Source organism: Caenorhabditis remanei, chromosome I, assembly GCF_010183535.1.
Source record: "Caenorhabditis remanei strain PX506 chromosome I, whole genome shotgun sequence".
NCBI lineage: Eukaryota > Metazoa > Nematoda > Chromadorea > Rhabditida > Rhabditidae > Caenorhabditis > Caenorhabditis remanei.
This window is the reverse complement of record NC_071328.1, coordinates 6320159-6344933: the sequence shown is the minus strand read 5'-3', so window position 1 is coordinate 6344933 and position 24775 is coordinate 6320159. Positions and strand designations below refer to the sequence as shown.

The window sequence follows — 24775 nt, the reverse complement described above, 5'->3', positions numbered from 1 at the left end:
AATAGAAAATTATTGGTTCTTAAGTGAAACGTGTTGGAATTTCGCACTAAAGTTACAAACATCAAGAGTGTACATAAAATTGGTCAAATCATGGGTATCAATACAAAGGCAAGAATAGGTATAAAAATAATACTAATTGAAGAGGAAGGAACACATTTTTCGAATATTTTGGTTGAATTGGAAATATTAAGATTTCTAATATGTTCTTGTTGCTGTCTGACACGTTGTTGGATTATTTGAGATTGAAAATGATGAGGAGCCAAACGACGAAAATCTGATTGAGCATTACGAGATAAGTGGACTAGATAGTCATCCCCTGAAATAGAAAAATGAAGAGATAGGAGAAAAAAGTAAAAAGCCTTTCCGAAATTTTTTGGTTTTGTATAGGGCACTTGATCTTTTTTTGTTAAAGACTCACCTGTAAACATGAGATCAAAAACACAAGCATCGAAGAAAGTTCCAGAATTTCCAACGTTGCGACAACGATCTGAAATTAGAATTACCAGTAGAGCACACTTCCATCTTGACTAACCTTCGGCTACTTTCTTCGGGACATGAACCCTTCTATTATAACATTCCGCAAACTTCTTAGGCTGCTCTACGGCGGTCTCTGCAGAAATCTGTGAACTTCTTCTGCATCCTGCCCAACACATTTCATTTGCCACGTCTCCTTCTGTCTCCAATACTATACTCGGTGCCTTCACAGATACAGATAAATAAGGGCCTTGTCTTCGAATGTGGATGGATGAATGGATGAAATGAAGGGCTATTTCCACGTAGTTATTATCCTGCCATAGTACTTCGACAGCATTTGAATTAGAGTTTGAGTTCGATGTCATCTGAAACGTGGTGCCATCCACAAATCCACGTGGGAGACCCTCTTCATCTGAAGTTGCTTCATAACGAAGAGAAGACGTGCAGTTGTGTTTCCGAATGAGTACAGTAACCTTGGTTACGGTAGTTGTCAGTGCCTCTCCACGCACGTTTTTATTGGTGACTTGAACTAGAAAATATCTGTTGTCCACAAGAGGACGAGCTCCTTCTTCCGAACATGTTTGGATGGTTCCGTTGAACATAATGAGATGAGGATCGCCGAATAGAGAACAATATTTGATTTTACGGCTAGATGGAGGTGGATTGAAGTAGCATCTGGAACTGAAGGTTGGATTTTTTTCAAATTTCATTTCAAATCTAGGTTAACAATTCAAACTCGATTTTCCTTTTAAAACTCACGTATTAACAGGTCGCCTCTTGGCCTCATTTTTCTCATTACAAGATTCCCATTTGTCGCATTCGAACTCTTTCCAATGCCGTCTCATCACCAATTCCGATGAATGAAATCTCAGATTTCCGTGACAAAATCGTTGAGTGTCATTCATACATTTCAGATATGTCTGTAGTACTTGACAATATCTTTCGGTGGCCTTCGGAACGAGATTCTCGTAATCTTTTGTTTTTTGAAACCATGCTGCACACTCTTCGACACGACACGAATTGATGGGATCTGGAATTTCAGATATTAGAAGATTTGTCTGTTTGTCTGTGTAACTTGGTTATAAGTTACAAAGAAGTGAACTTACTGTAAAACAGTAAAATAACAATTGATGAGAGATAGACTATCGACATAATCCGTCGAGTCTTCTCATCTCACTTCTTCCAACGGACTATCCAATTATTTTTGTGACCTGAAAATATGAGAAAATGTAGCAGAAATTTAAAATACTTTCATTTTTTAAAGAGAAAATGAGGAAAACTAAAATTGAAATTTTTGGAAGGTTGGGTTTTTGGAAAAGAAGAAAAAAGAGCATATGGCGGGACCTTTGGATGATTTATTCTTCTTTTGGGTCAACTGAAGAAAAATGAGAAAATGAAAAAGAATAGAAAAGAAGAAGAAGAGCCTGTGAAGAAAATAGAAAGATGTCCTAATTTTCGGATAACGCCTTCTTCTCAAAAGTGACAAAATGTGAAGTGGCATTGATTGATGATAGCCGGAAATTAGAGTGATTAGTGTGAGAAAAGTATTTTCGGTTAGTGGGGTACTGTAATGGAGCAGGAGAGGTGTACGGTGGATTTTTAGATTTGAAGGAAAGTTCGAAAGTGTAAAAGTTTCCTCAAGTTAGTTAATTCCTTGTTTTATTTGTGCAATTAGGAAAATTCATTCAAATAGGTGTCTGAAACTGTTGTGACTTAGTTCGTCTCAGTATAAAGTTCGACTTGAAAACGGATTACGAATCCCAACGAAATAAGAATCTAAATCGATTCATGATAACAATTCATGTAACAATTTGTAGTAAGTATCAGCTACCTACAAAACAATAGCTTTAAAATAGATTAGGAATTCGTAGGACTTCTACAGATTCTGGACGTAGTCACAATCAGTGAAGCCCGTTCCCTTCAGTCTTTAAATAGAATGAATGATGGAAATAATGAATCACAGTTGAATTAGATTCCCTTTTTGTGTGGGAAACAAAACGAGCACCAAACATTCTGTTAGTCATAAACTTCAAGGCCTTTTTAAGTTTCAGAAAACAATTGAGACTGAGTTAGCAGAAAACTAGCAAATCGAGATTCTCAATGTGTCTTTACAACAGTTCATCTAAAATTTGTTGTTTTTTCTTGAATTTTCAAATTTAGAACTAACAGTCTATCATGAGAGTTTTAATGAAATGCTTTTCCAATTATTACTTTACCTCCAATCACCGGAAATTCCCACCAATCAAAACAAAATAGCAATCAACTGATCTCCACCTCTGTTCCTAATCCTCGTATCATTCTTAACTCCATCTTCAATTATTAAAACCCCACTCAACAAAAAAACAAAAAACGGCTCAAAATCAATAAACACAGTCATACAGTCATACGTATTGTGCATCAGCAGAAAAAGCAAAAAAGAGGAGTTAAATTGATAAGAGAGAGAGAGAAAGAAGAGGAGAATGGGGGGAAGAGAAGAGCATTTATGTTTGCTCACTTCCTGTGCATTTTCTCTGTTCTTCTAAATACTTCCGAGAGAAAATAGGAGCAGGTTGGGTGGGAATGAAGAGACAAAAATAGATAGAGCAAAATAATATGTGATCGTCTTTTGGTTCAATCGTACAGTAATTCAATGAGGGACGTGCACAGGATTCGAGAAGAAAATTAGTTCGATGTCCAGAAATCCTTCACTTTTTAAAATTGTGCCAAGAATGAGACAATGAAATTGGTGTTATGCTTGTTACAGTAACCCTTCTCCCGACACACAATCAGAAAAAAACATAATAATCCTAATGATACCTGGATAGGTTTAACAGAAAGTTCATATGTTGATACTTTTTTCATGATTACCGTATCACAATCTCTAGATTTTAAATTTAAAATGTTGATTATATTTTGAGGAAACACGATCCACAGTGATCCAAAATGCTATGTATATTGCTGGAAACATGGTCGTGCTAGAGTTGGACCGTACATAAAAGTTTGACACTACAACAACAAAGTTTTATGTAAACCTAAGATATATGGGCATACATCGTAACCGGGATATCCTTTCAAAACAGTCTTCGGTACAGAACTGCAAAACTTTTAGATTTTCTGCTAGTAGTGTAGATGTCTTTTGAGATATACCCTTTTTTATTGAAAGTTCTCACCGGAATAATGCAAAAAACTTTCTTCGTTCCAACAAAACCCAGTAATTTCAACCAACTAGGTATATGTGTATTGGTTGGGTTACAGTAGAAATACGAGTCAAAAATGAGGGTTCGCTGATTTCATGAACTTCTTGATTTTAAATTAGTACTTGAGATCTCGTACCATCTTATCGATGATCGTCTACATCATTCGATGAGTTGGCTATTTCAAATTATTCAAGTCTATCCAAACTCTGACCTATTCCGTTCCTCTAACCGTATTTGGGCTTCGTAACGATCCTACTGTAATCTGGAGTTTACTACTGTATTCCCAGATACCTCAGCAGACGTTTGAAGTATGAGACTCCTAAATAATTTTATTCAGGGATTTAGCTTTTTGTTCTACCTATTTTGAGTCCTAACAAGACAAGATCGAAGTTCTGAAAGTTCTGCCGATTCTACTTCAGATCTACAGTAACCTTCTGGAGTAGAAAGTACTAAGAAGACATCATAAGGCAGAACCAAAACATAATAAGAAACACAATAAATCAGAAGCTTCTCTTATCAGTGGTTGTCTATCAAAGAAGACGATGTTGCAAATTAATGACGCATTTTTCCCTTTGTTGTCTACCTACCAATCATCAAAGACACTCCTTCTTGTCTCTTCTTTTTGTCTAGTAGGGGGCCTCCCTCCCATGAATTCCTGACATTTCTCTCCGTCTCTCATCCCTATTTCTTCTTTTCTCTCCCCCCATTTCTCCTTCTGTTTTCCGAGTTGACACGTTCTTCGTGTTGACGCTTTTCTCGGAAAAGGCTAATGAGTAAATTGACTCTTTTATAGATTTTAATGAGGTCTTCTCAATAAATTTTCTTTTTTCTACTTTAAATTTATAACCCTTTGGCTAAATGACTTAAAAGTTGTATTCTCAAAATGAAACCCACTGAAAATGTGGAATTGGATCTCAAATCAAAACGGATTGTATATCAAATGAGCCAAGAATTGGAGCAAACTAATGTTAATCACGATTTCCATAATGCGTAAGTCTTTTTCAAATTTAAAATTACAAAAAAGGTTTTCAGTCAGAAACATGTGAGGTTTCAGTTGAAAAATAGATTTTAAACAAGGAAAATTCATTTTTCAAAGCTATTTCAAACCGAAAAAGTTGATTGTCAAAATATTTTCAACGGGTTTTTTTTCTCCAATATTAACCCAAAAATCTGTAAAATTGTATTATTTTTGTACTTTTTAAATACTAAAAATCAATTTAAAATCTGAAGAAAGTTAAAATTTCAGTCCCAACAAAACTATCTAATCTTCAAATCTTTCAAGAATAAAAACTACAGTATCCTACAGTAATCCCAAAAAAGGAATAAAATTGCAGACTTCTCTCACTGGACATACCAGATCTCGACAAAAAAGCGGGTTTTGACGGGTACATTCAACTGCAAGACGATATAAAAGAATCACTGAAAAACTACATGAAAAACGGAAAGAAATTGGATTTATTGTCACTTTTGAGTGGTCAACAAATGAAATGTGTCAACCAGATGTGTTAGTTTTTAATGTTTCGGATTCTCTCTAATTTTGAAAATTTGCAGTGAACACTATAAAATCCAAAAATCCATCTGATCCGAAGGATTCTAAGAAAAGTGAGAATGGAGAGTATTCTGGAGAACAAATTGTGGCGAAGAATATTCAAATAGTGAACGTGGAAAGGGATTCAAACGATATTCCACGTGGACCCATTCCATTTGGAATACCACCTTTACAAGTAGATCAATTTTATAAAGATGAAGAGATGGAGGATTCAGAATATTTGGATTGGTGAGTTCCCGTTATCTTCGGACACAAAACTATCTTCGTTTTGGAATTGCAGGCCTAACAGTCAACCTGATAGATCATCCAGTAGAATTCCCGATATCCCAATGGAACCTGTCCCGATTTCACAGTCTATTCGTATTTCTGAACCAGTGAAAATTGTAAAATTTGAGGAACTGCAGCCAACGAAAAAGATAATATCAAGATCACGACCAATTGAAAAGTTAGATGCTCAGATTCAAACGGATGAAGTTGAAGAAGAGGTGCAAGAGACGGAAAGAACGGAGAAAATTGTAAGTGAAATCTTTGATCTACAATTAAAACTTCAGCTTTCTCATTTTCAGACAGCAGAAATCGGTACCAATTGTCGTCTTTTGATAACTCCGCGGGTTGAGGAAGACGAAGAACCAGTTTCCCGTAAATCTACACCAATCATGTCTCCAATAAGTACAGTACCATCGGATATAAGTGAAGGAGAAGTCGTTGGATTCAGTTCAATTAGAAATGTGGTTACTGTACGAACAGATGGATCAATTGTTCCAACTCCACGTGTCTTAGAAGACGATGATGACGTGGCTTCTGATATTCTAATTGCAAAATCTTCAAGTCCGTTTGGAGTAGCTGAAGTTGATATGTCTATTTCCTCCGCTCATAGTCATTAATAAAACATGTTTTCCTTAAATATGATTGTTGTTTCTATTTTCCTATAAAAATCGGATGCAATTCCATGTTTATATCTGTCTTGATCAGTTTCACTGTTTTCTTAAACCGTAATTTTCAGCCAAACTTTGTCTCAACACACATGAGAGATGAGCGGTAGCTGTGGGATTATAGAGTAAGTACATTAACAATTGTTTCCTCCCAAGTGTAGATCAAAATTAATTTTAGCCCGGACACACCTACCCCTAAAATCTCCTATAAAAATCGGCGGGCCGGTAAAGGAGAAGCCTACGAGCCAACAACACATGAGCACGTGGCAAATACAGTATCCCATGCAATCGGAATAGGACCTTCTATACTCATTTTCTATTATTTTATGTGTGCATACGCTCACCGTGAGCTCCAACATATTCTTATGGTTATTTATGGAACTTTTACAACACTTTTGTTCACTTCCAGCACTGTTTATCATTTTTGCGAATACCTGTTTCGGCAGGAAAATAAGTAAGTTTTTGATTATCTTCATTGTAATTACAGTAACCTAAAGTGACACCTAATTTACCAATAATTAGTTCCAGACACCGAAAACTCCGATACTATCTACACATATGCGATCGAGCTGCAATATATTTGTTCATAGCCGCTTCTTACACTCCTTGGCTAACACTACGGTAGGTTACTGTAGCTCGTCACCTCTCAATTATCCAAAAGTTTTCAGCCACTGCGGTCTTCCGGGTCTAAACTTGAAATGGATGATATGGGTGTTCGCTATTCTCGGGATTCTCTATCAATACAATTTCCATGAAAGATACAAAACACTCGAGACAATACTGTATATTATTATCGCTGGAGGACCATCTGTTGCTATAATTACAATGAATGACAGAACGGGTCTCGAATGGATGATGATCGGTGGAATGATGTATGCTGTTGGAGTTGTATTCTTCAAATTGGATGGAATTTTGGCGTTTGCACATGCCATCTGGCATATTTTTGTTTTATTAGGTGAGTTTTTAGTTTTTGAGAAAAAAGAAACCACCATCTTTTCCAGGCGCCTCATGCCACACCTACGCTGTCTTCGCCTTTTTGCTAGGACCCGATCGAAATAATCCTGTTCCAGATGTATAGATTTTCAGCCTCTTTTCCTATTTTAGTTTGAGTTTTTATGCTTGATTTAGAACGTGTATCATAGTTTTACGCATATTGTCTTCCAGCCATACCGCTAATCGAATTGAAATTATATTGAGTTGTGAATGGTCTCATATTGCTTCTTTGCCATGTTTATGAAATGTTTCAAAAGTACAGAAAATCTTTATTTTCTTCAAGTGTTCACTTATTGTTATTCGCATCATCATCACAAGTTGTTCCTCGCTTTTCTGGATCTGCGAGTTGCTTACGGAGCACATGTGCCGTCTCTTCCTCGTATTCACGAATCGAATCCATCGACATATTATACCATTCATCTAGAAGTACATAGGCATCACGATGCATCAAACCGAATACACGTGGATATTGTTTATGAATCGTTTTCTCAACCATTCGTTGAAGACCCGTCCATTTGAAGTGACAAGAGACCAGTTTGTAGGCGCACATTATCTGGAATTTCAAAGAAATGCATGGGAAAAATCAAAGGAAGTTCTTACCGGATCATGCTCATCAATCCAATCATCATCCAGCGGTCCTCTCTCTACAACATCTGGCTCGAAGAGTCTCGCATCCTTCTCTTTTTTGTAATTTTTCGCTCCAAAAATATCATTATCCGCAATATCAACCCAAATTACTTCTCGTTTCTCCGGTCCATCCAATGCATTTTCCGTACTTCCGTTATCCGGTAAATGGAGGGTTTCGATGACTTGATGGAAGTTTTCTTTCATGTATCCTGGATTCTGAAAATACCATTTCTAAAAATAAACTCTCAAAAATACAATACAACTTACAGTAAGAACAGTTTTACAGTATGGATAGGCATTCCAGCTTTCCTCGTGAATTTCGAATGCTTCAGCTGGAAGAAGTTTCTGAAGAACCCACGGAGCTTTCGAGCGAAGACGATAAATCTTTTTCGTATATGTACCAGAAACAGTCTGACCGGGACGTAATGTATCACTTGTGAAGTCTTCTTGAACGAGAAATTCTGCACCTTCTCCACCACCAGTCTCGTTACGACTACATGCTGAAACTGCGTAGAGAAGACCACGCTCGAATTCGTCGACTGACAGAGGCAATGGGATACGGTATTCCTGAAATAGAAGGGATTTTGATACAAAAGGCCCTTTTCTACTGAAAATGTCAACATTTAAGTTCAGAAATTGGAAATTCAAGTGAAAAATAAGGGTATAAAAAGCCTCAAAATTATATGTGTCAGTGTTTCGTTTTCAATTGGATTAGAAGAACGTTCACAAAATGTTGACTTATAGTCTATGAGTCATAGTTTTGGATATGGTTTCAACTCGGGAACTGAACCCTATACCTGTTGCGTTCCGGTACAAAATTGCAACCGGCTTGGCTTAGTGGGCAAGAAAGTGGACGTCTCTTTAGGTTTATGGTAAATCAGAAATCGTTCTGACATCATTTCTCATGACTTTTATTACAAAAAAATTTTAAAAACTAAAAAAAGAAACTCACCTTTATAATCATATCTATCGGAAAATGACAAAACTTTTCTAATTGATTTCCGACGTGGGATATTCAAATCCAACAGATGGCACACGTGGCAAAGGTTACTGGAATAAACTAATTTTTAAACGAGAAAATAACAAAAATAGGAAAAAAAAAACACTTTTTCGTCATTTTGACGCAACAAGACGAACACTTTGGTGAGTTTTTGACGGAAAATTTGAAAAATTCGTCGGAAGATTTCGGAGAGAACGTAGAAGGGGGGATAAAACTGGATCTCCGAATGACGAGGGAGACGGAAAAAAACGAAGAAAAGAGGAAATTATTGCAGGCATCATCGAGGGAAGAAACGCGATAGGAGTAGATAAAAGAAGAGGCAAATCGGTCGGAGAAGAGGAAGAGGAAAAAGTGAAATGAAGATGATGACCGAGGACACCACAAGAAAATGGACATTCGGACAGACAGATGGGGATAAGGAAGAGGAAAAGAAGAAATACGTGGCATTTTGGATGACTGAAAATGGGAGACAGAAGAGTGTTTGGGTGGAGAAAGACCGTCTTTTTGTTTTGGGAATGGTAAGAATTCGGAGAAGAGAGTATGGAAAAGGGCAGCTAGCAGCAGGTGTCTGTGAAGGACAGAAAGTTGCGAAATGGACATTCTGATGTCATCAAGGTCGTTAGCAGATGTTCAGGTTTTTGAAACTCGCAGAGAATGTTTGATCTGTCTGTGTTTTTGTATATCCTAACATATGTTTCTCAACAAAAAAGTTTCAAAAAGACTAGATTTTCAAGCTGTCCAAGGTTTTCAACATTTTTTGACTATCTGTCATTCCAGTTTCAAAAACTACTGTCAATTTTTCAAACCTATCCGTTTTTAAATAATCGGAAACAGTTTCTCCCATAAGTTCTCTTCCCCGAAAAACCGGTAAAATGTATAGCGTCAGCTAGTAAAAACACGGATTATTCATGAACTGTTTCGATGACGTCATCTCTTGAAAGTGGTCAAAAACACATGTTTAGCATTTTCAGAATAGGAAAAAAAAAACAAAATGAACGCGGGACTTTTCAGAAATCTATAAATTACAGAAGTTATATCCAGAAGTCGTAGATGTAACCGAGATGAGTGAATCAACAAGTCAAGTCTTTCAACAACTTCTTACTGGAAGTCGTCGTTATTCAACTCGAATCTCGATGAATGAAGCTGATGAGATGTGCCACGTAGCTACTGAATTGAAACTTGTGAATTTGTTGAAAATAATGGAGAAGGATTTAATCGGACAGACCTCGATATCAATGAAACAAGCAGTCGATTCGTTGAAAATTGCCGTGAAATATGAAATGAAAGATGCCATTCCAAAACTGGTTGATGAGATTGTTTTTGATTTTTGGAAAACGGAAACGCTACGTTATTGTAAAAATGGAAAAATAGTCGTGATGCTTTTGAAACGAAAGTTTGAATTAGAAGCTGATCAACCACCTGCGGTGCCTGAATGGCCGCCAGATCCAGCCGCTAGTAATCCACTTTTTGAGGAACATCCTTATCTTGAGACACAGACTCAGAATCAGCAAGTAGCCCTTCCACGTGTACAACAAAACTCACAAATCCACAAAGTAATTCTGAATTCAGCGAAAGAGAAGTGAGAAATATCGGACATTCATTTGAAATAATTCGAATTTCAGAATTCGAATTCTCCTGAATCGCCCCATAACTTCGTTCAAAAACGGAATTGCCTGGGTTGCTTCGCAGAATCTGAGGAGACAGAGACAGCCAGCGAGGGGAAATCAAAATGGAGAGAATCGAGAATTTCAGAACTTTCCACGATTCCAAAACTTTTGATGATTCTGATTATGGATAAAAATGAAATTTCCAATATGGTATTCATACTGTTTATTCACAAGAAATAATAATTATATCTGACTACTTTTTCCTTCCGAAAATTGGAGGTAATTGATTAGTAGGGAATGCATTTGATACTGGGAATCCTTGATTGACTCCCTGTTGTCCGAATTGAATTGTTTGTCCCTGTCCTTGCAGTTGATTTGGATTTTGTTGCTGTTGTTGGAATGTTTGTTGATTTTGATTTTGGTTTTGGAATTGTTGATTTTGTTGGTTTTGATTTTGGAATCCCTGGTTTTGGAATCCTTGGTTTTGGTTTTGATTCAAGTTATTTTGATTCTGATTCTGGAATCCTTGATTGTTGTTGAGTGCCGGATCATTCTGATTGCCGAAGAAGCCGGATGGTGCTGAAAAAGGGGACTAGAATAACTTGAATTCAGTTTTTTTGAAAATAAAAGTAAAGAAAAAACTCACGTTGCGTTTGGAAATTCTGTTGTTGTTGATTGTTTCCTCCGAAGAAACCTCCTCCATTGGCATTATTATTATTATTATTATTCAATCCTTGATTATCAGAATTTGGCTGGAATCCTCCATTATTTCCACCAAAGAAGGCTCCAGAAGTCGTTCCTTCTCCATTTCCACCGAAAAACCCGCCTTGATTCTGAAGCCCCTGATTTTGAATCCCTTGGTTTGGTGGATTCTGATTCAGAAGACCTTGGTTTTGATTCTGAATTCCCGCATTCTCATTGTCATTGTTTCCGAAAAAACTTGGAGTTGGGTTAGGAGGATTCGGGTCATTTGGAAAAGTGGGTGGACCGATAGTAGACGTTGAGGGAATAATTGGTTGACTCCACGTGGAAATAACTAGTAGAAATAAAAGAGAAAGCTTCATCATTTTTTGTAGAAAATAAATGACTGATGACACGACACGACCTCGAATAAAGAGGAGCTCCGGGGACTATTTGATCAGCTTTCGGCTAGACTCCGCCCCTTTTTCTCCCGCGCTTTCGGTTTCCACCCTTCTGAAAACAATGCAGCTGACTCATCATCACGAGAAGCAGGGGCTTTTTGGAAAATAGAATATTGACTAGATTTTAGGAAGTCAGAAAACATTATTTTGTTCTTCTCCAAAAATATGGTTCAGTGACCAAAAATATTTGTCAATTTGGTCATTTCGGTATCTCACAACCGGCTGATATTGCAAGTTAATAAACTATTTCATTCAGGATTTCAAAAAATGATATTCTAAAAATTAAAACACGTGACCCCTCCACGTGGTCATAACAACCTCTTGCTTCGACGTGGCGTTATCCACGTCCATCTACGTGAATCTTGAATAAAAATTCAATATAAACACCGTCCAATCGTCTCTTCTACCACCTCCAAATCTCTCACGAAATGACATGTGGGTACATGCGAGAAGTGGCAACAGCCAACACTTGGACGTTCTTCAAAATATTATTTCGGTGGAATGGAAGTGTTTGGAAGACAATTCATATGGAGCTGATCGTTTGGTTGTTTATTTTCGTCAATGTTCGAACTGCCTATGAATTCTTTATGGTTGGAACAGATTCGGCTGCAACTTATGAGCATGTCGTTCATCGGTGTAGACAAGTAAGTTCATTAGTTTATTTCGGACTTCATTCTTCAAAAAATTAGAAGATCTCAAACCAAAAATATCAATAAACATTAGTAATTTTTACAGATATCTGGAAAATGTCGAACCGTAGTGACATTTGCAATCGGATTCTTCGTAACATATGTCTCAACCCGATGGTGGAACATCTTCATGACAATCCCTTGGCCAGATACATGTGCTCTACAATTAACTGCATTTCTGAGATGCCGTGGTCCGAAACATGAAGAAGAAGATCGACTATTCAGACAAAATATAATGAGATATCTCTGGTTATCGTATGTTTTGGTGTTTCGAGATGTCAGTGTGAGGATTAAAAAGAGATTTCCATCTGTCAAAACTATGACACCCACACTGTTGACAGAAGAGGAGTTGATCAAGTTGAACAGGTCGAGTGTGAGTTTAAAAGAGATGACAGATAACTCGACGGTATTTTCAGAAAGAAATGCGCCCTTGGGTACCAATCGAATGGATTCTTGATTATCTCCGGACTGCAAAGAAACGTTTTCTCCTCGATGAATTTCATTATATTGAATTGAATCAAACAGTCCTTGCATACCGTCAACAACTACATGAGATCCTGTCACATGATTGCATTACAGTACCCCTGGTCTATGTGCAATCTGTTCATATCTGCACTATCTGTTATTTTATAATCACTTGCTTCGCTTCTCAAACAATTCAGTCGGATCATGAATCATGGGAAGGAATTATTGATTTTTATATTCCAGTCTACGCAGTTATTGAATTCATTGTATTCGTCGGATGGCTGAAAACTGCATTCGTCATGTTGAACCCGTTTGGAATGGATGATGATGACTTTGAGATGAATGCATTGATTGAGAGAAATATGATGGTTTCGTTGAGTTATATCAATGATTTCTATGACAAACCACCAAAATTGGTTGATATGAAAGTTTGTTTGCCGAAAGATTTAGTGAGTTTCAGTTTTCCCGTTTTGAGTTTTTCGAATTTCTCTTTCTTTTCCAGCAAGAATACGTGCGTGAGAATGCAAATCCAATGCATGGTTCCGCAGTTCCAGTCCAAATGACACGTGTCAACCAAGTGATGATTGATAATCCACAACTGGGCAATCTAATGCAAGCGGTGCTTCCAAGTCGTAATCCATCATTGACAAACCTCCATACTCAACGTCCGATTAATGAATTTCCGAATATTAATCAGAGCGCGAAGATTGGGTTGATATCAACAGATGAGGAGAACTCAGATAAAGATAATAAGATTCGGAATCCAGAGAATTCATATAAAGAGGATGGAGCTGAGGCGAAAGCAAGATATCTATTGAAACAAGAAGATCTTGAGAAGGCTGTGAAGAAACTGTTGGATAAGAAACTGGCGGAAGAAGAAGAAAAAAAAGAAGAGAAAGAAGAGAAAAAGGATAAGAAAAAAGAAAAATCACCAAAGAGTCTGTCGCCTGAACCAACTCAAAAAAGTTGGTTAGTTGAGGAGCCGACACAGAAGTCAGGAGAAGATACACCAGGGACAAGTTTACTTCAGAAAAAGACTAGTGTGAGTTGGATTCATTTTAAGATCGATACTTTAGCGTAATGTTTGAAAAGCAGCGTAGATTATTCTTTTTTAAATCAAGTCTTCCTGTTTTTCAGAGAATTCGCACCCGAGCCAGCAAAGCGGATGTTCGTGTTCCTACTCCTACCCAAGGACAAACTCCAAATGCGTCAAACCGTAAACTTGTATCAGTTATGAAAAAGCCAGCATCTACTATGATGTCTCCAAATCTTACGTCATCTGTTCCACAATCTGATAAAAAGAAAAAGACGAGCGCGACGAAAAACGAAGAATCTCCATCATTGAGACTGGACAGCACACAATCTGGAGAAAAATCTAAGTAGTCGTTTACAAATGCGCTACATCTAACACCTTACGAGAACATTCTGTTCGTTAGGGCGTCCTTTCTATAAATACGACTTGGTTTGAGACCCCACAAATTCCGAGGAAAAAACCCCTGGGAAAAAGGCGGAGCCAAGCGCGCTGATTGGCTAATCAGTTGTGCAACATTGCTAATTAGGCTTTTAGCAGCCAATCAGCGCGCTTGGCTCCGCTGTCCAGGAGTTCGTTTCTCAGGAGTTTTTTTTCTCGGAATTTTTGGGGGTCTCTATGTTTACATACTGTTAAGGAAATTATAAATATACTGTTACGTGTTATTGATCTATAGTAATGATTATCATAAACGAATTCTTCGATTACTGTAATTTTCTTTCGATAGTCTGCAATACAACATTTATTCTCAACTCTCGAAAAAATAGAATCAGTACGAACAGTTACATTGATATCCATAAGTGAGAACCCATCGTCCTTGTTCCCATTTCAAGTTCTGGATGATCAAAGCGTTATTCCTATCCAGGAGAGAAAATTTGATGTGATAAGGGGTGTTGCGACGCCAACCGATTAGGGAGAATCTCCCAGACCACATTTGTTTTTCGAAGTATGTAGCTGAAAAAGGAACAATCTAGTAGTGAAAAACATTCAAGTTAATGATACTCACCTTTCGACCATGTCCTAAAGCACGTTTTCAAGGTGTAAAGATCCGAGTAGTGCTGATTTGAAATAAGATAGAGTTTGTTGCAGCGAATAGCGTGCTGGATTTTTTGATAGAAATCTCGAATTACTTGGTAGCTTCCGTCATTGTGCTTGTCATAGGCAGTTCCACAAGTTAGATAGCTTGGATTGAGGAGAGTGGTCGTGGTTAGACGTCTGGTGGTAGTCGGGAAGGTTACTGTAGTAGTGATAATGGGTACTGTAGTTGTAGTTGTTGGAATCGTAGTGGTGGGAGGCACAGTAGTCGTAGTAGTGGGTACTGTAGTTGTCGTTGTTGGAATCGTGGTGGTAGTAGTCGGTACCGTAGTAGTAGTCGTAGGTATAGTTACAGTAGTCGTAGTAGTGGGTACTGTAGTTGTCGTTGTTGGAATCGTGGTGGTAGTAGTCGGTACCGTAGTAGTAGTCATAGGTATAGTTACAGTAGTCGTAGTAGTGGGTACTGTAGTTGTCGTTGTTGGAATCGTGGTGGTAGTAGTCGGTACCGTAGTAGTAGTCATAGGTATAGTTACAGTAGTCGTAGTAGTGGGTACTGTAGTTGTCGTTGTTGGAATCGTGGTGGTAGTAGTCGGTACCGTAGTAGTAGTCATAGGTATAGTTACAGTAGTCGTAGTAGTGGGTACTGTAATGGTCGTTGCTGGAGTCGTGGTGGTAGTAGTCGGTACCGTAGTAGTTGTTGTTTGATATGCGGTCGTAGGAATAGTTACAGTAGTCGTAGTCGTTGGAACTGTAGTTGTCGTTGTTGGGACAGTTGTAGTGATAGTTGGGGACGTAGTCACGGGGATGGTTACTGTATTCGTGGTTGTGGGTACTGTAGCAGTAGTAGTAGGAATAGTGGTAGCTGAAGTGGGTAGAGAAGCCGTGATCGTAGGTACTGTAGTGGGGAGTACTGTAGTCGCTGCAGGCATCGAGGTAGCACTCGGAACAGTACTTGGAAGAGTAGTTGGAAGAGTAGTTGGAACATTGGTAGTTGGGGAAACGGGTACAGTAGTAATGGTCGTTGGTAGTGTACTGGGGAGTACTGTAGTCGCTGCAGGCATCGAGGTAGCATTCAACATTGTCACGGCAGTCGGAACGGTACTTGGAACAGTAGTTGGAACATGAGTAATCCATATAGTCGGGAAAACAGGTACAGTAGTAATGGTCGTTGGTACTGTAGACGTGATAGGGGATTCAGTAGTGATTGTTGGTGGTACGGTAGACGTGATAGGGGCTTCAGTAGTTGTGAATTCAGTAGTGGTACTTGACATACTTTCATCATCCGTATAACTGTACAGCACACTACTATAGTATTCCGATTCAGGTGTCACACTGTCGAATGATTCTCCAGAATCCTGATGACGTGGGGTGGACAATTCTTGTCCCAATCCACCCGATACAAACAAAATGAGAAGAAGGAATAGAAGAGAACGCATCTTCATGCAAAGAGGATGTAGAATGACCATTTTCTCCGTCTTTTATAACGGAGCTTTAATCGAATTACAGTATATCGACAGACGTGGTCTCTTCTCAAACAGCGGGGGAGGTTTCGATTTTTGATCTTTTTTTAGAGATGTGTTTGTCGGGGTAGAAAAAACTTTCCAAGTATTCAAAGTAATGTAGAATTAGAATGCTCATATAATACAGAAACCTAGTCTCTACGACTAGGACAATTACAATCAAAACCACCAATATTAATCCATTTCCCATTCACTTTCTTCAACTTTTCGACGTAACGTACTTCCCATCCAGATGAACTGATGAATTCAATGACATTCGAGCTTAGATAACGAACACCAAGTGTCTCGAATCTCTGGGACTTTCTCACTCGATAATCCACGAAATCTTCTGGAAAATGGAATCTCTTTAGTTTGTTTCAAACTTCTAGACTATAAATTTACTTTTTGTGTAGGTTTTCCAACATTGTTTCATAAAATACTTGTCAGAATACAGTTTTGAAAGATGGTATCGCTTATTTCCAGATCTCAGTGCTTTCGCCACACTATCCGAAAATTGCTGTACAATTTCTCTGCTTCCGTCGTTGGAACCGAAACTTCGATGAGAACAACTTGGGTGTCTGGTAGATTTCCGAAGAGTTGTAGTAGTTCTCCGACGAGTTGTGGTTACCTTGTTGGTAGTTGGAACAGTTCTGGTACGAGTTGAGAAAGTTGTCGGAGGCGGGGTGGTAAAGGGAGACATATAAGTAGTTGAATATACATTAGTCGGATTCGAGAGTGTGATCGAGCTCAAAGAGTAACCAAATAGAACACTTTCTGAAACGGGGATCGCTGTTGAAGTTACCGGGCTCTGATGGGCCGTGGTGGGCAATGTTTGTCCAATACCATTCGACACGAAAAAGATGAGAAAGATAAATAGAACTAGACGCATTTTCACGCGGAGAATGAAAAAATGATAGTGTTCCGCCGCTTTTATAACGACTTCTTGTCAAATTCAGGAACATAAAAGTGGGCGTGGTTTGTAGTCCAACAATGGGTGACGTTCTGATTTTTTGATTTTTTTTTCATTTCAGTTCACTGCAGTCAAATATTGTCAAAATTGCGTATTAGAGTAGGCACAGTTTTCATAACTTCAGCCTAATAGAGAATTTTTGAAATACACTATTTTCTCCCGGCGTTTCTTCATCTCTTCCCATCGAATCTGTTCCGGATAATGCAGAAAGGTATCCTATTTTCGCAAACTCATCCGTTGGTCCCTTAAAAAAAAATATTTATTCAGTCGTAAAAAACGCCTTTTTCCCTTTTTCCTTTTTTCGTTCTTTATTTGCATCCCAGTATCATAAAATCCAGAAATATTTTATGGGTAGTTTATAACTGCGTTCATGACAATTGGGAGCAAAATTTCCGAAAAAAAACATCATAAAAATCTTTTTTCCAGATAATAAAATGGAGATTCACGGAAGCGAAATTTTGGAGATGAGCTTCTCTTTCTTTTGTCGTAACCTAGTTTTTATCACAAGCGTCTTTGCACAAGCAAGTGCAAAGACGCTCCGCCCATTTTAGGATAGGATTTTGTACGGCAATTTGCAAACTTCAGGTGGGTTTTTAATTTTAAAGAGTTTTGAAGTGGTTTTCGAATACTTTTTCCGAAGAAACGAAGAAGGCATAACTCCTTTGATTCTTTTGTAGAAGAACAATTTTAGTTTCTGAAAATTTCAGCAAATTTATTGGTCCTCGTGGAATACACGACTTGTGACCTAGAAAATTTAATTCGTGGCCTAGGTGGCGCCCTTATTTTTCTTGAAATTTTCTGAAAATTTTTTCAGTCAAAATTTGAAAAAGCTAGTTTTTTTGTACAATAGATTTCGCGCCGCCCATTTTTAGAGGCAAAAAACAAACGCAAATATGTTTTCAGCTGGCCATTGTCGAAAATCGGTCCGCTGAAAGAATGAGTACAAACGGGACAACGAAATTGGGTGTTGTCGAAGAGAATCTACGTGAATTCGACGAATGTTTTCGTGAGTTTCAAACAACGCCTTTACCGAAACAAGGAAAGTTCTTCTTACAGTTAGCACTGCTACTTCTCTACGGTGATTAGTTCTAAGATTTATTATTTTTCAAAAACCATTTTCATCAAAATTCCAGCCAAACAAATGTATCGAATTGTTTCGAATTTTCAGCGTCAAACTCCAAACAACAGTTAGTTTCAAGAAATAAAGCAGAGGAAGAAGAGCTACGTTTGAATCAAACTGCAGCATCGAACGCAGCACAAATTCGAGAGAAGAATACGAAAATAATGGAAAAACAACAGTTCGGAGTTCCATTGCAGAATGTAGAGGTCGCCGAAAAGAAAACATACCTAAAAACCCGGTTCGAACCGGCTCCAGGTTGTTCATATTTGCCCGGATTTGCGTCAAGCATGACTTCACAACCGTCTTTTGTTCAAAAGACTCAATCACGATATCCTCCATCTAGTCACTATAAACGTACTCCGATATTGTATCAATCACCGAATCAACAACCAGTAAGATATGTTTGTTGTTCGCGAAAGGGACCATCGACATCTGGTAATTCTGGTGTAAACTGCTCGACAAAGCCAATTTTAAAGAATGGAAATATCGCTACTGGAGATAACAGAGTCTTAACAACACAAAATAGATTCGGTATGTCAAGAAGTTTCATAAACTCTCTTTTAAAGTACCTTCATGTTTTCCATTTTCCAGCTCCGACAGGAATAAATCGTCCTGCTCAAAACCTGTTGAGCGGTAAACAGCTGGGGCAAGTCATTTTAATGCGTCGTTTGGATGGAAAATTAGTTCGAGTGAGACGAATTATCAAAAGTCAGCCGGAAGTCCGCCGAGTCATCTTGGCTCCTCCTCCTCAACTTGGTAACTATCTGAAAATTCGGAATGCGAGGTCAGAGAAAACTGGTAGTTCTGATGCCGACCAACTGGCCAACACAGAAATATTAGATAAACAAGCGAAAGAAGAGCCAATTGATGTAAAAGAAGAAACAATTGAAGTGAAAGAGGAACCATTGGATGACTACGAGAGACACGACAACGGTCAACCGATTGTAGTGAAACCTCCAAGAGTGGTGAGTTAACCCCGATAATCAGGTTTTCGAGGAAATGCGACAACTTTTTGTTCGAAAATTTGTTTTTTGAGAATTATTTTTGACTTTATTTCAGATTATTCCGCGCTTTGTGTTCCCAGTACCAGGTATTCCAAGTTCCTTGCCCACTCTCAAAACAATTCAACAAACTTCTCTGTCAAGACCATCAGAGAGAGAAAAGACACCAACTGAATATTGGAAATTATTCGGTTCAGGTGTATTACATAATCGTCGACCATCGCCATCTCCTGAAATTTTTCTTGGGGCCGGAAAGCCGATAAATAATCTTCCGAACAAAACTACTAGTGGATTCTCGAAATTAACTCAGAAAAGAATCGATTCCTACTACCAGAATCGCCTTCAGTCGTTTACAAAGAAAGATGGGATAGTTCGGAATGTTCCGGATTCTTCAAACCTTCTATCTAATTCTGCTCTAACTGAAAAAGAAGGTCACGACACGTTGGATTGGACAGCAGCGAAACGTATGGAGTTTTCGCGTCAAGACCAGGCGAAGAATGATTTCAATGGACAAGATGTCTATAAATACATGGATTCTGAAAGTTTCAAGCAATTTCTCGAGTCGCCATCGATGTCGACATTCGAAAAAATGGAGTTTTCATCTGATTTATTGGGCGAGATCCCACGGTCTTCGTCGCTTTCCCTGTCGAATCTTTTTGAAACTCCGACTAAAATTCACGAGGATGGATATATCGCACAAAATGAACGCAACAGAATAATAAACGAGGTAAAAATTGAAAATTCGCTGTTTTTAGATAGTTTTTGTTTTAAAAATGGTAAAATAATTTCAGATAAAAGTAAGAGATAGTCTATCAGGACCCGTGAGATTACCGCCTGATGTAGAAGGAGCTTCGACCTCTGAACAAGTACTGCACAACGAACAATCACATCAGATAAATATTGTATGGAATGGGAGTGAATCGAAGGTTCCAGAACTTGTACTATGTCATTTATGTGATGGAATAATGCGTCTATGTATTAGAAAAACAAAGTATCGTGGAATTGTGAAAGAATATCCCGCTTACAGGTAAGAGAGCAGATGAATAATTCAGTCTCGTTCATTTTTACGAGTGAAACGAGCTTAAAAAACTTCAGATTTTTACAATTAATCGCATTAATAAATATTGTTTCCGTAAATCGTTTTTTTCAAACAACGTAGACAAATCACTCAACTTTTTACCATATTTCGTGCAACTTTTATTCAAATTTGTCAATCTTGACTCTTCAACTATTTTTTCATGATCTGTTATATTTTCAGATGTCTTCGCAAAGGATGTCAGACATTCCGTTCAATTAAAAAGCAAATGGATCAAAATCTGAACAAGGGTATGAGTTCTACACGAAGAGTAACGATCACTTTCCCCAAGCCGATATCATTTGCGAACATGGAAGTAAAAGAAGAAGTGATGGATGACCCAAATGACTTCGCGAGTTCACAGTTTTCGAGATATGACATTAGATCTGAAAAGGGCAATCAGAACGAGAAGAGAGCTCTCGAATCAACTGAACAACTCAGTTCAGAAGGTTCTTCATTATACACTCTTGACGCTCCACCACAGAAAAGAATTAGGAAAAGTATATTGGACACATTATCAAAAGATTTCCAGTGTGGTCCGGAAACAGAAGAAGATCATGACGAGGAGGGGGATGAAGGTCTTCTAGGCGAATCTATAGATTTTCGTCATATCTATAAATCTGGAAATATCGAGTCCGAGCAATTAAAGGAGGAAGAAGAAGCGAACGATTACTACTTCGAAGAGGAAGATTATGTAGACACGAAAAGTAGAAGTCTTTCGCCAGAAGTTCCAATTGAAAAAGAGATTCCAGAAGCAATGGATCATGTTATTAAGGAAGAGTCCTAATTTTGTACATTTTTTAATCAATTGTTTTAAAGAATGAACCTGTTAGCCTGTTTATTGTTTCCAGATTTTCAGATTAAAACTAAGATGTTTCATATTCGAGAGAACATTTACACAGTTTCTAGCATACAAAAGAAGAATATCTATCGTATTTCCGATCGGCTGACGTGTCGTATTCTAGCTCACCACCTTTCCAGAAGCTCCGCCCCTCTTCCACCGCAAAAACTACCATTCGATTAGCATATTTTCCTCAATAAAAGTCGCCCATCTCGACTGTTTTCCTTCAGTTTCGTCCTCCACAATGTGGTCGACTTTTCCTCTTCTTCTTCTTCTCTTTTTCGTTGGAACATCTTTTGGCCAACCGGATGATCCTGGATTTCATGAACCTTTTATTCTAAGCAACCGTATTCTCAGAATGAGTGTATTTTCTGATGGAGAGACTCTTCATTTCCTGAAATCTATGAAAAACTCAATCGACTCCCGGAATGAGACTTCGATTTCTGAGCTATTCAGTCCGGATTTTGAGTTTAATGGATGCAAAAGAATCATCAACAAACGTAAGTTACAGGAAAGGATATTCTGGGTTGGACGGAATTACTGTACTTTAGAAGGACCTGTTAGAATCCGTATCATAAGATATAGGATACTGTAGTTGTCAATTCCTGGATAGAGACTACTGCTACGGTAGCTGGAACTTGGATTACTGTCAGTTCGCCTTGGATATTGAAATTTAAAGATATCTAGAAGCTGTTGATCAGAATTACAGTACTCCGATTGGGAGATAAAGTATCTTATTTCGAGATTACTGTAGCTGAAATGTTCATGTTACGGTATTTAAAGGTTCTGTTATCTAGATTACTATCCCATTTATTGGTTTCTATGCTCAATACATTCGAAGCCCCTTCGAGTCTCCGCTCCACCCATTGGGAAGCCCCGCCCACCCCACACCCCGTAACCCTCGAGAATGATTCCTTTTTTGCAGAAATGATTGTATCTCTTCTCACAAGAGCTCCTTCTGATAAAAAGTTCTTTTACAAACTGAAATCATCGGACTACGCAGAAAACGGGAGAATGAACTTCCACGTGATCATCGGATGGAATGCGTCGCCAGTTGAAGCAGAATTTTCTTTGGCTCGATACAAAAGACAACTGGTTTCTGGAAGAGTTTCGAAGTGCGAAATGAATCAATTCGCCAGTCAAAAGAAGCCAACGGATTGGAATGCATATTCAATTGCAAGAGTGTTTTTCGTAAAGGCTTTGAATGCTATCAAGAGTCAAACTGTTGAGAGGATTTCAGCTCTTTTTGACGAGAAGTTCAGACTGAGAGGATGTGAACAGGCGTATCTTAAAAGTGAGTTTGAGGTTCAGGATTCAGAATTTCAATTCCTTATTTACAGGTCAAGTCGTTGGAAAACTGAGTCATCTGGTTCGCGACACTCCATTCCATTGGTCTATCGTATCCATCCGATCCCTCTCGGAGAGTGAGACTGAATTAGTTGTTGAAGGAACTGCTTTCGGATATACTTTTCTGAAACTCGAATTGGTCATCTCCAGATTCTCGTCTGTTTTGATTCGTGGAAGAAGAATTGAATGTGACAGAAGAGAATTGAATGGGCAGAGTCAACATTTTTTGAGAAATCTGGAAATCGAGAACAACCATTTCCATGGACTGATTAGTCAGGAATCAGCCAAGAAAACTGTGACAAACTTCTTGACAAAGCTGGAAATTGCGTTCAAATCAAAGGACACCAACTCGATTACCAACTTCTTCAAACCATCTTTCGTCTTCGTTGGATGTATGGGAACATATAACAGAGAGCAATCGATTGAGTTGATTCAAATGATTCCTTCGGATTCAAAACTCAATTATTCATACAAATCAGTTGAAGACCTCGGAGAAACTATCAAGGCTAATGTATTGGCAAGTGGATTCAAGAGTTTCCACGTGGAATTCGAGTTCGTTTTGAACAAGAAAGATCAACAAATCGAGAGTGCTCGCATGCCAGATTGTCCAAAGAGAAGATTCAATGGAGTGGGTGGAGCTGAAGAGAAGGTTCAAAAGTTCCTAGGAAGAATGGCCCGATCAATTGAGTCGAGAAAATCAAAAACTATTTCTGAATTGTTCCAAGCAACATTCATTTTCTATGGATTCAGAGGGCCACTCAACAAAGGTAAATAAGAAATAATATTCAAATTGAAACTCATCATTTTCAGACGAATTCGTGGCATCTCTTCTCCAAATTCCATCTGGAACCAACTTCTCCATCACTCTGAAGTCTGTAAAGAAGATCGGACCATACATCAAATACTCTGTATCTGCTGCTGGTTTCGGACACAAACCATTCGATTCCGAATTCATTTTGAACGACGAAAGTGATAAACTTGAATCTGGAATTGCGTTGTCTTGTCATCATGGATCCAGCAAACGCCGTGACTTTTTGCCACAGAACCAAGCCGAGGTGATTGTGAAAAATCATTTAGTCGCGGCGAGTGAAGCAGTTCAGACTAGAAATTCTATTGTGATTGGAACTATGTTTGATCCGAATTTCGAGTTCGATGGGTGCAAGGGAAACTATACAAAACGTAAGTTGGTATCATAGGTTACTGTGACGACAGAATTTTCCAGAACAAGTAGTCGCTCTCCTCAGTAGAATTCCACCTGGAAGACAGTTCTATTTTGCCTTCCAATATGCCAAATTCCTTTCCCCACCAGACAAAATCGAGTACTCTGTGATTGTTTTCGGATTCGATTCAAGAGGAATTCAAGCCACTTTTGTTTTGAATAACAAAACACAAGCCCTTATCAGTGGAAATATTACGGATTGTCAGAAGATGAGATTTGGTGGAAATTCTGAGTTCTTTGCTGCCTCGGAAGTTGATGGTGTTCAAGCGAACATTCATCAGAAACTCTCCTCCCAGTCTGAAATTGCTTCAATGTACCCAAGAACTCGAGCCCAAATGTTTCTTGATAGACTGGCCAAAGCAGTTGCGAAGAAAGACGAAATGACTTTTGCTCTTTTTCAGACGGATTTCATCTTCAAAGGATGCGATAGAAACTATACCAAATGTAAGCTAGGATAGAAATCGGAAATGATTCAAACATTAAATTTCGGATATTTCAGTGGAAGCATTGAGATGGCTCGGACAACTTCCAAGAGGAATAAGACCTCGATTCACTATCATGTCAACCGATAAAATGGAAGAAATGCTCGCAATTTCTGTAGTGGCCAGTGGATTTGGAAATCCTCCCATGGAAGTTGGACTCGTTTTGAACTTGATGAGTGATCAATTGGTGTCTGGACATCGTTTGGAATGCCCAGATTTGGAACTCCATTGAAATGTGATTCATGTTTGGAAATAAATGTTTATGATGCATTTTTGTTTTCTGATTTCTTATTGTAGAGAGAATACGTTCTCTCAGCCTGACGTGAGTCCCGAATTTTCCGAGATTCTAACAAAGATCAATTCGAGATTGAAAGGAAAGAGAAGTCGTTCCTCAAATTTGGACCTCCCACCGGCCAAGAACTTTTTTTGTCCCAAACTCGGTTCGAGACTTGAAGAAAAAACGCTTCACCAGCTCCGCATTTGCAATATTGGTGTATTTTTT

At 38.3% G+C, this 24775-nt stretch overlaps 10 protein-coding genes across 10 annotated transcripts; 6 read left to right on the top strand and 4 right to left on the bottom strand.

Annotated features, from left to right (window-relative positions):
• Positions 1-83: 83 nt before the first annotated feature.
• On the bottom strand, positions 84-1626 carry GCK72_001169 (uncharacterized protein; the record flags this gene model as incomplete). The annotated part of the gene is made up of 5 exons (XM_053722862.1): positions 84-316; positions 419-487; positions 533-1149; positions 1234-1504; positions 1581-1626. 5 exons carry the CDS (start codon positions 1624-1626, stop codon positions 84-86), a joined length of 1236 nt encoding a protein of 411 aa, XP_053591507.1.
• A 2907-nt stretch (positions 1627-4533) lies between these two features.
• GCK72_001168 (uncharacterized protein) lies at positions 4534-6083 on the top strand (the record flags this gene model as incomplete). The annotated part of the gene is made up of 5 exons (XM_003111064.2): positions 4534-4640; positions 4985-5154; positions 5202-5427; positions 5480-5714; positions 5766-6083. The coding sequence occupies 5 exons, from the start codon at positions 4534-4536 to the stop codon at positions 6081-6083; spliced, it is 1056 nt and encodes a 351-aa protein (XP_003111112.2).
• Positions 6084-6230: 147 nt separating this feature from the next.
• On the top strand, positions 6231-7209 carry GCK72_001167 (uncharacterized protein; the record flags this gene model as incomplete). Its single annotated transcript, XM_003111088.2, has 5 exons — positions 6231-6256; positions 6310-6585; positions 6660-6752; positions 6800-7086; positions 7133-7209. The coding sequence occupies 5 exons, from the start codon at positions 6231-6233 to the stop codon at positions 7207-7209; spliced, it is 759 nt and encodes a 252-aa protein (XP_003111136.2).
• A 201-nt stretch (positions 7210-7410) lies between these two features.
• GCK72_001166 (uncharacterized protein) lies at positions 7411-8715 on the bottom strand (the record flags this gene model as incomplete). Its single annotated transcript, XM_053722861.1, has 4 exons — positions 7411-7677; positions 7725-7967; positions 8019-8318; positions 8704-8715. The coding sequence occupies 4 exons, from the start codon at positions 8713-8715 to the stop codon at positions 7411-7413; spliced, it is 822 nt and encodes a 273-aa protein (XP_053591506.1).
• A 392-nt stretch (positions 8716-9107) lies between these two features.
• GCK72_001165 (uncharacterized protein) lies at positions 9108-10530 on the top strand (the record flags this gene model as incomplete). The annotated part of the gene is made up of 3 exons (XM_003111149.2): positions 9108-9269; positions 9780-10330; positions 10374-10530. The coding sequence occupies 3 exons, from the start codon at positions 9108-9110 to the stop codon at positions 10528-10530; spliced, it is 870 nt and encodes a 289-aa protein (XP_003111197.2).
• An 81-nt stretch (positions 10531-10611) lies between these two features.
• On the bottom strand, positions 10612-11422 carry GCK72_001164 (uncharacterized protein; the record flags this gene model as incomplete). Its single annotated transcript, XM_003111380.2, has 2 exons — positions 10612-10937; positions 11005-11422. The coding sequence occupies 2 exons, from the start codon at positions 11420-11422 to the stop codon at positions 10612-10614; spliced, it is 744 nt and encodes a 247-aa protein (XP_003111428.2).
• A 506-nt stretch (positions 11423-11928) lies between these two features.
• Positions 11929-14037, top strand: GCK72_001163 (uncharacterized protein; the record flags this gene model as incomplete). The annotated part of the gene is made up of 5 exons (XM_053722860.1): positions 11929-12144; positions 12236-12562; positions 12606-13103; positions 13157-13696; positions 13792-14037. 5 exons carry the CDS (start codon positions 11929-11931, stop codon positions 14035-14037), a joined length of 1827 nt encoding a protein of 608 aa, XP_053591505.1.
• Positions 14038-16370: 2333 nt separating this feature from the next.
• On the bottom strand, positions 16371-16918 carry GCK72_001162 (uncharacterized protein; the record flags this gene model as incomplete). The annotated part of the gene is made up of 2 exons (XM_003111141.2): positions 16371-16567; positions 16621-16918. The coding sequence occupies 2 exons, from the start codon at positions 16916-16918 to the stop codon at positions 16371-16373; spliced, it is 495 nt and encodes a 164-aa protein (XP_003111189.2).
• Positions 16919-18124: 1206 nt separating this feature from the next.
• On the top strand, positions 18125-21171 carry GCK72_001161 (uncharacterized protein; the record flags this gene model as incomplete). Its single annotated transcript, XM_053722859.1, has 6 exons — positions 18125-18194; positions 18357-18839; positions 18900-19273; positions 19368-20036; positions 20101-20336; positions 20568-21171. The coding sequence occupies 6 exons, from the start codon at positions 18125-18127 to the stop codon at positions 21169-21171; spliced, it is 2436 nt and encodes an 811-aa protein (XP_053591504.1).
• A 298-nt stretch (positions 21172-21469) lies between these two features.
• Positions 21470-24505, top strand: GCK72_001160 (uncharacterized protein; the record flags this gene model as incomplete). The annotated part of the gene is made up of 6 exons (XM_003111312.2): positions 21470-21725; positions 22151-22519; positions 22566-23339; positions 23383-23751; positions 23795-24235; positions 24291-24505. The coding sequence occupies 6 exons, from the start codon at positions 21470-21472 to the stop codon at positions 24503-24505; spliced, it is 2424 nt and encodes an 807-aa protein (XP_003111360.2).
• Positions 24506-24775: the final 270 nt, after the last annotated feature.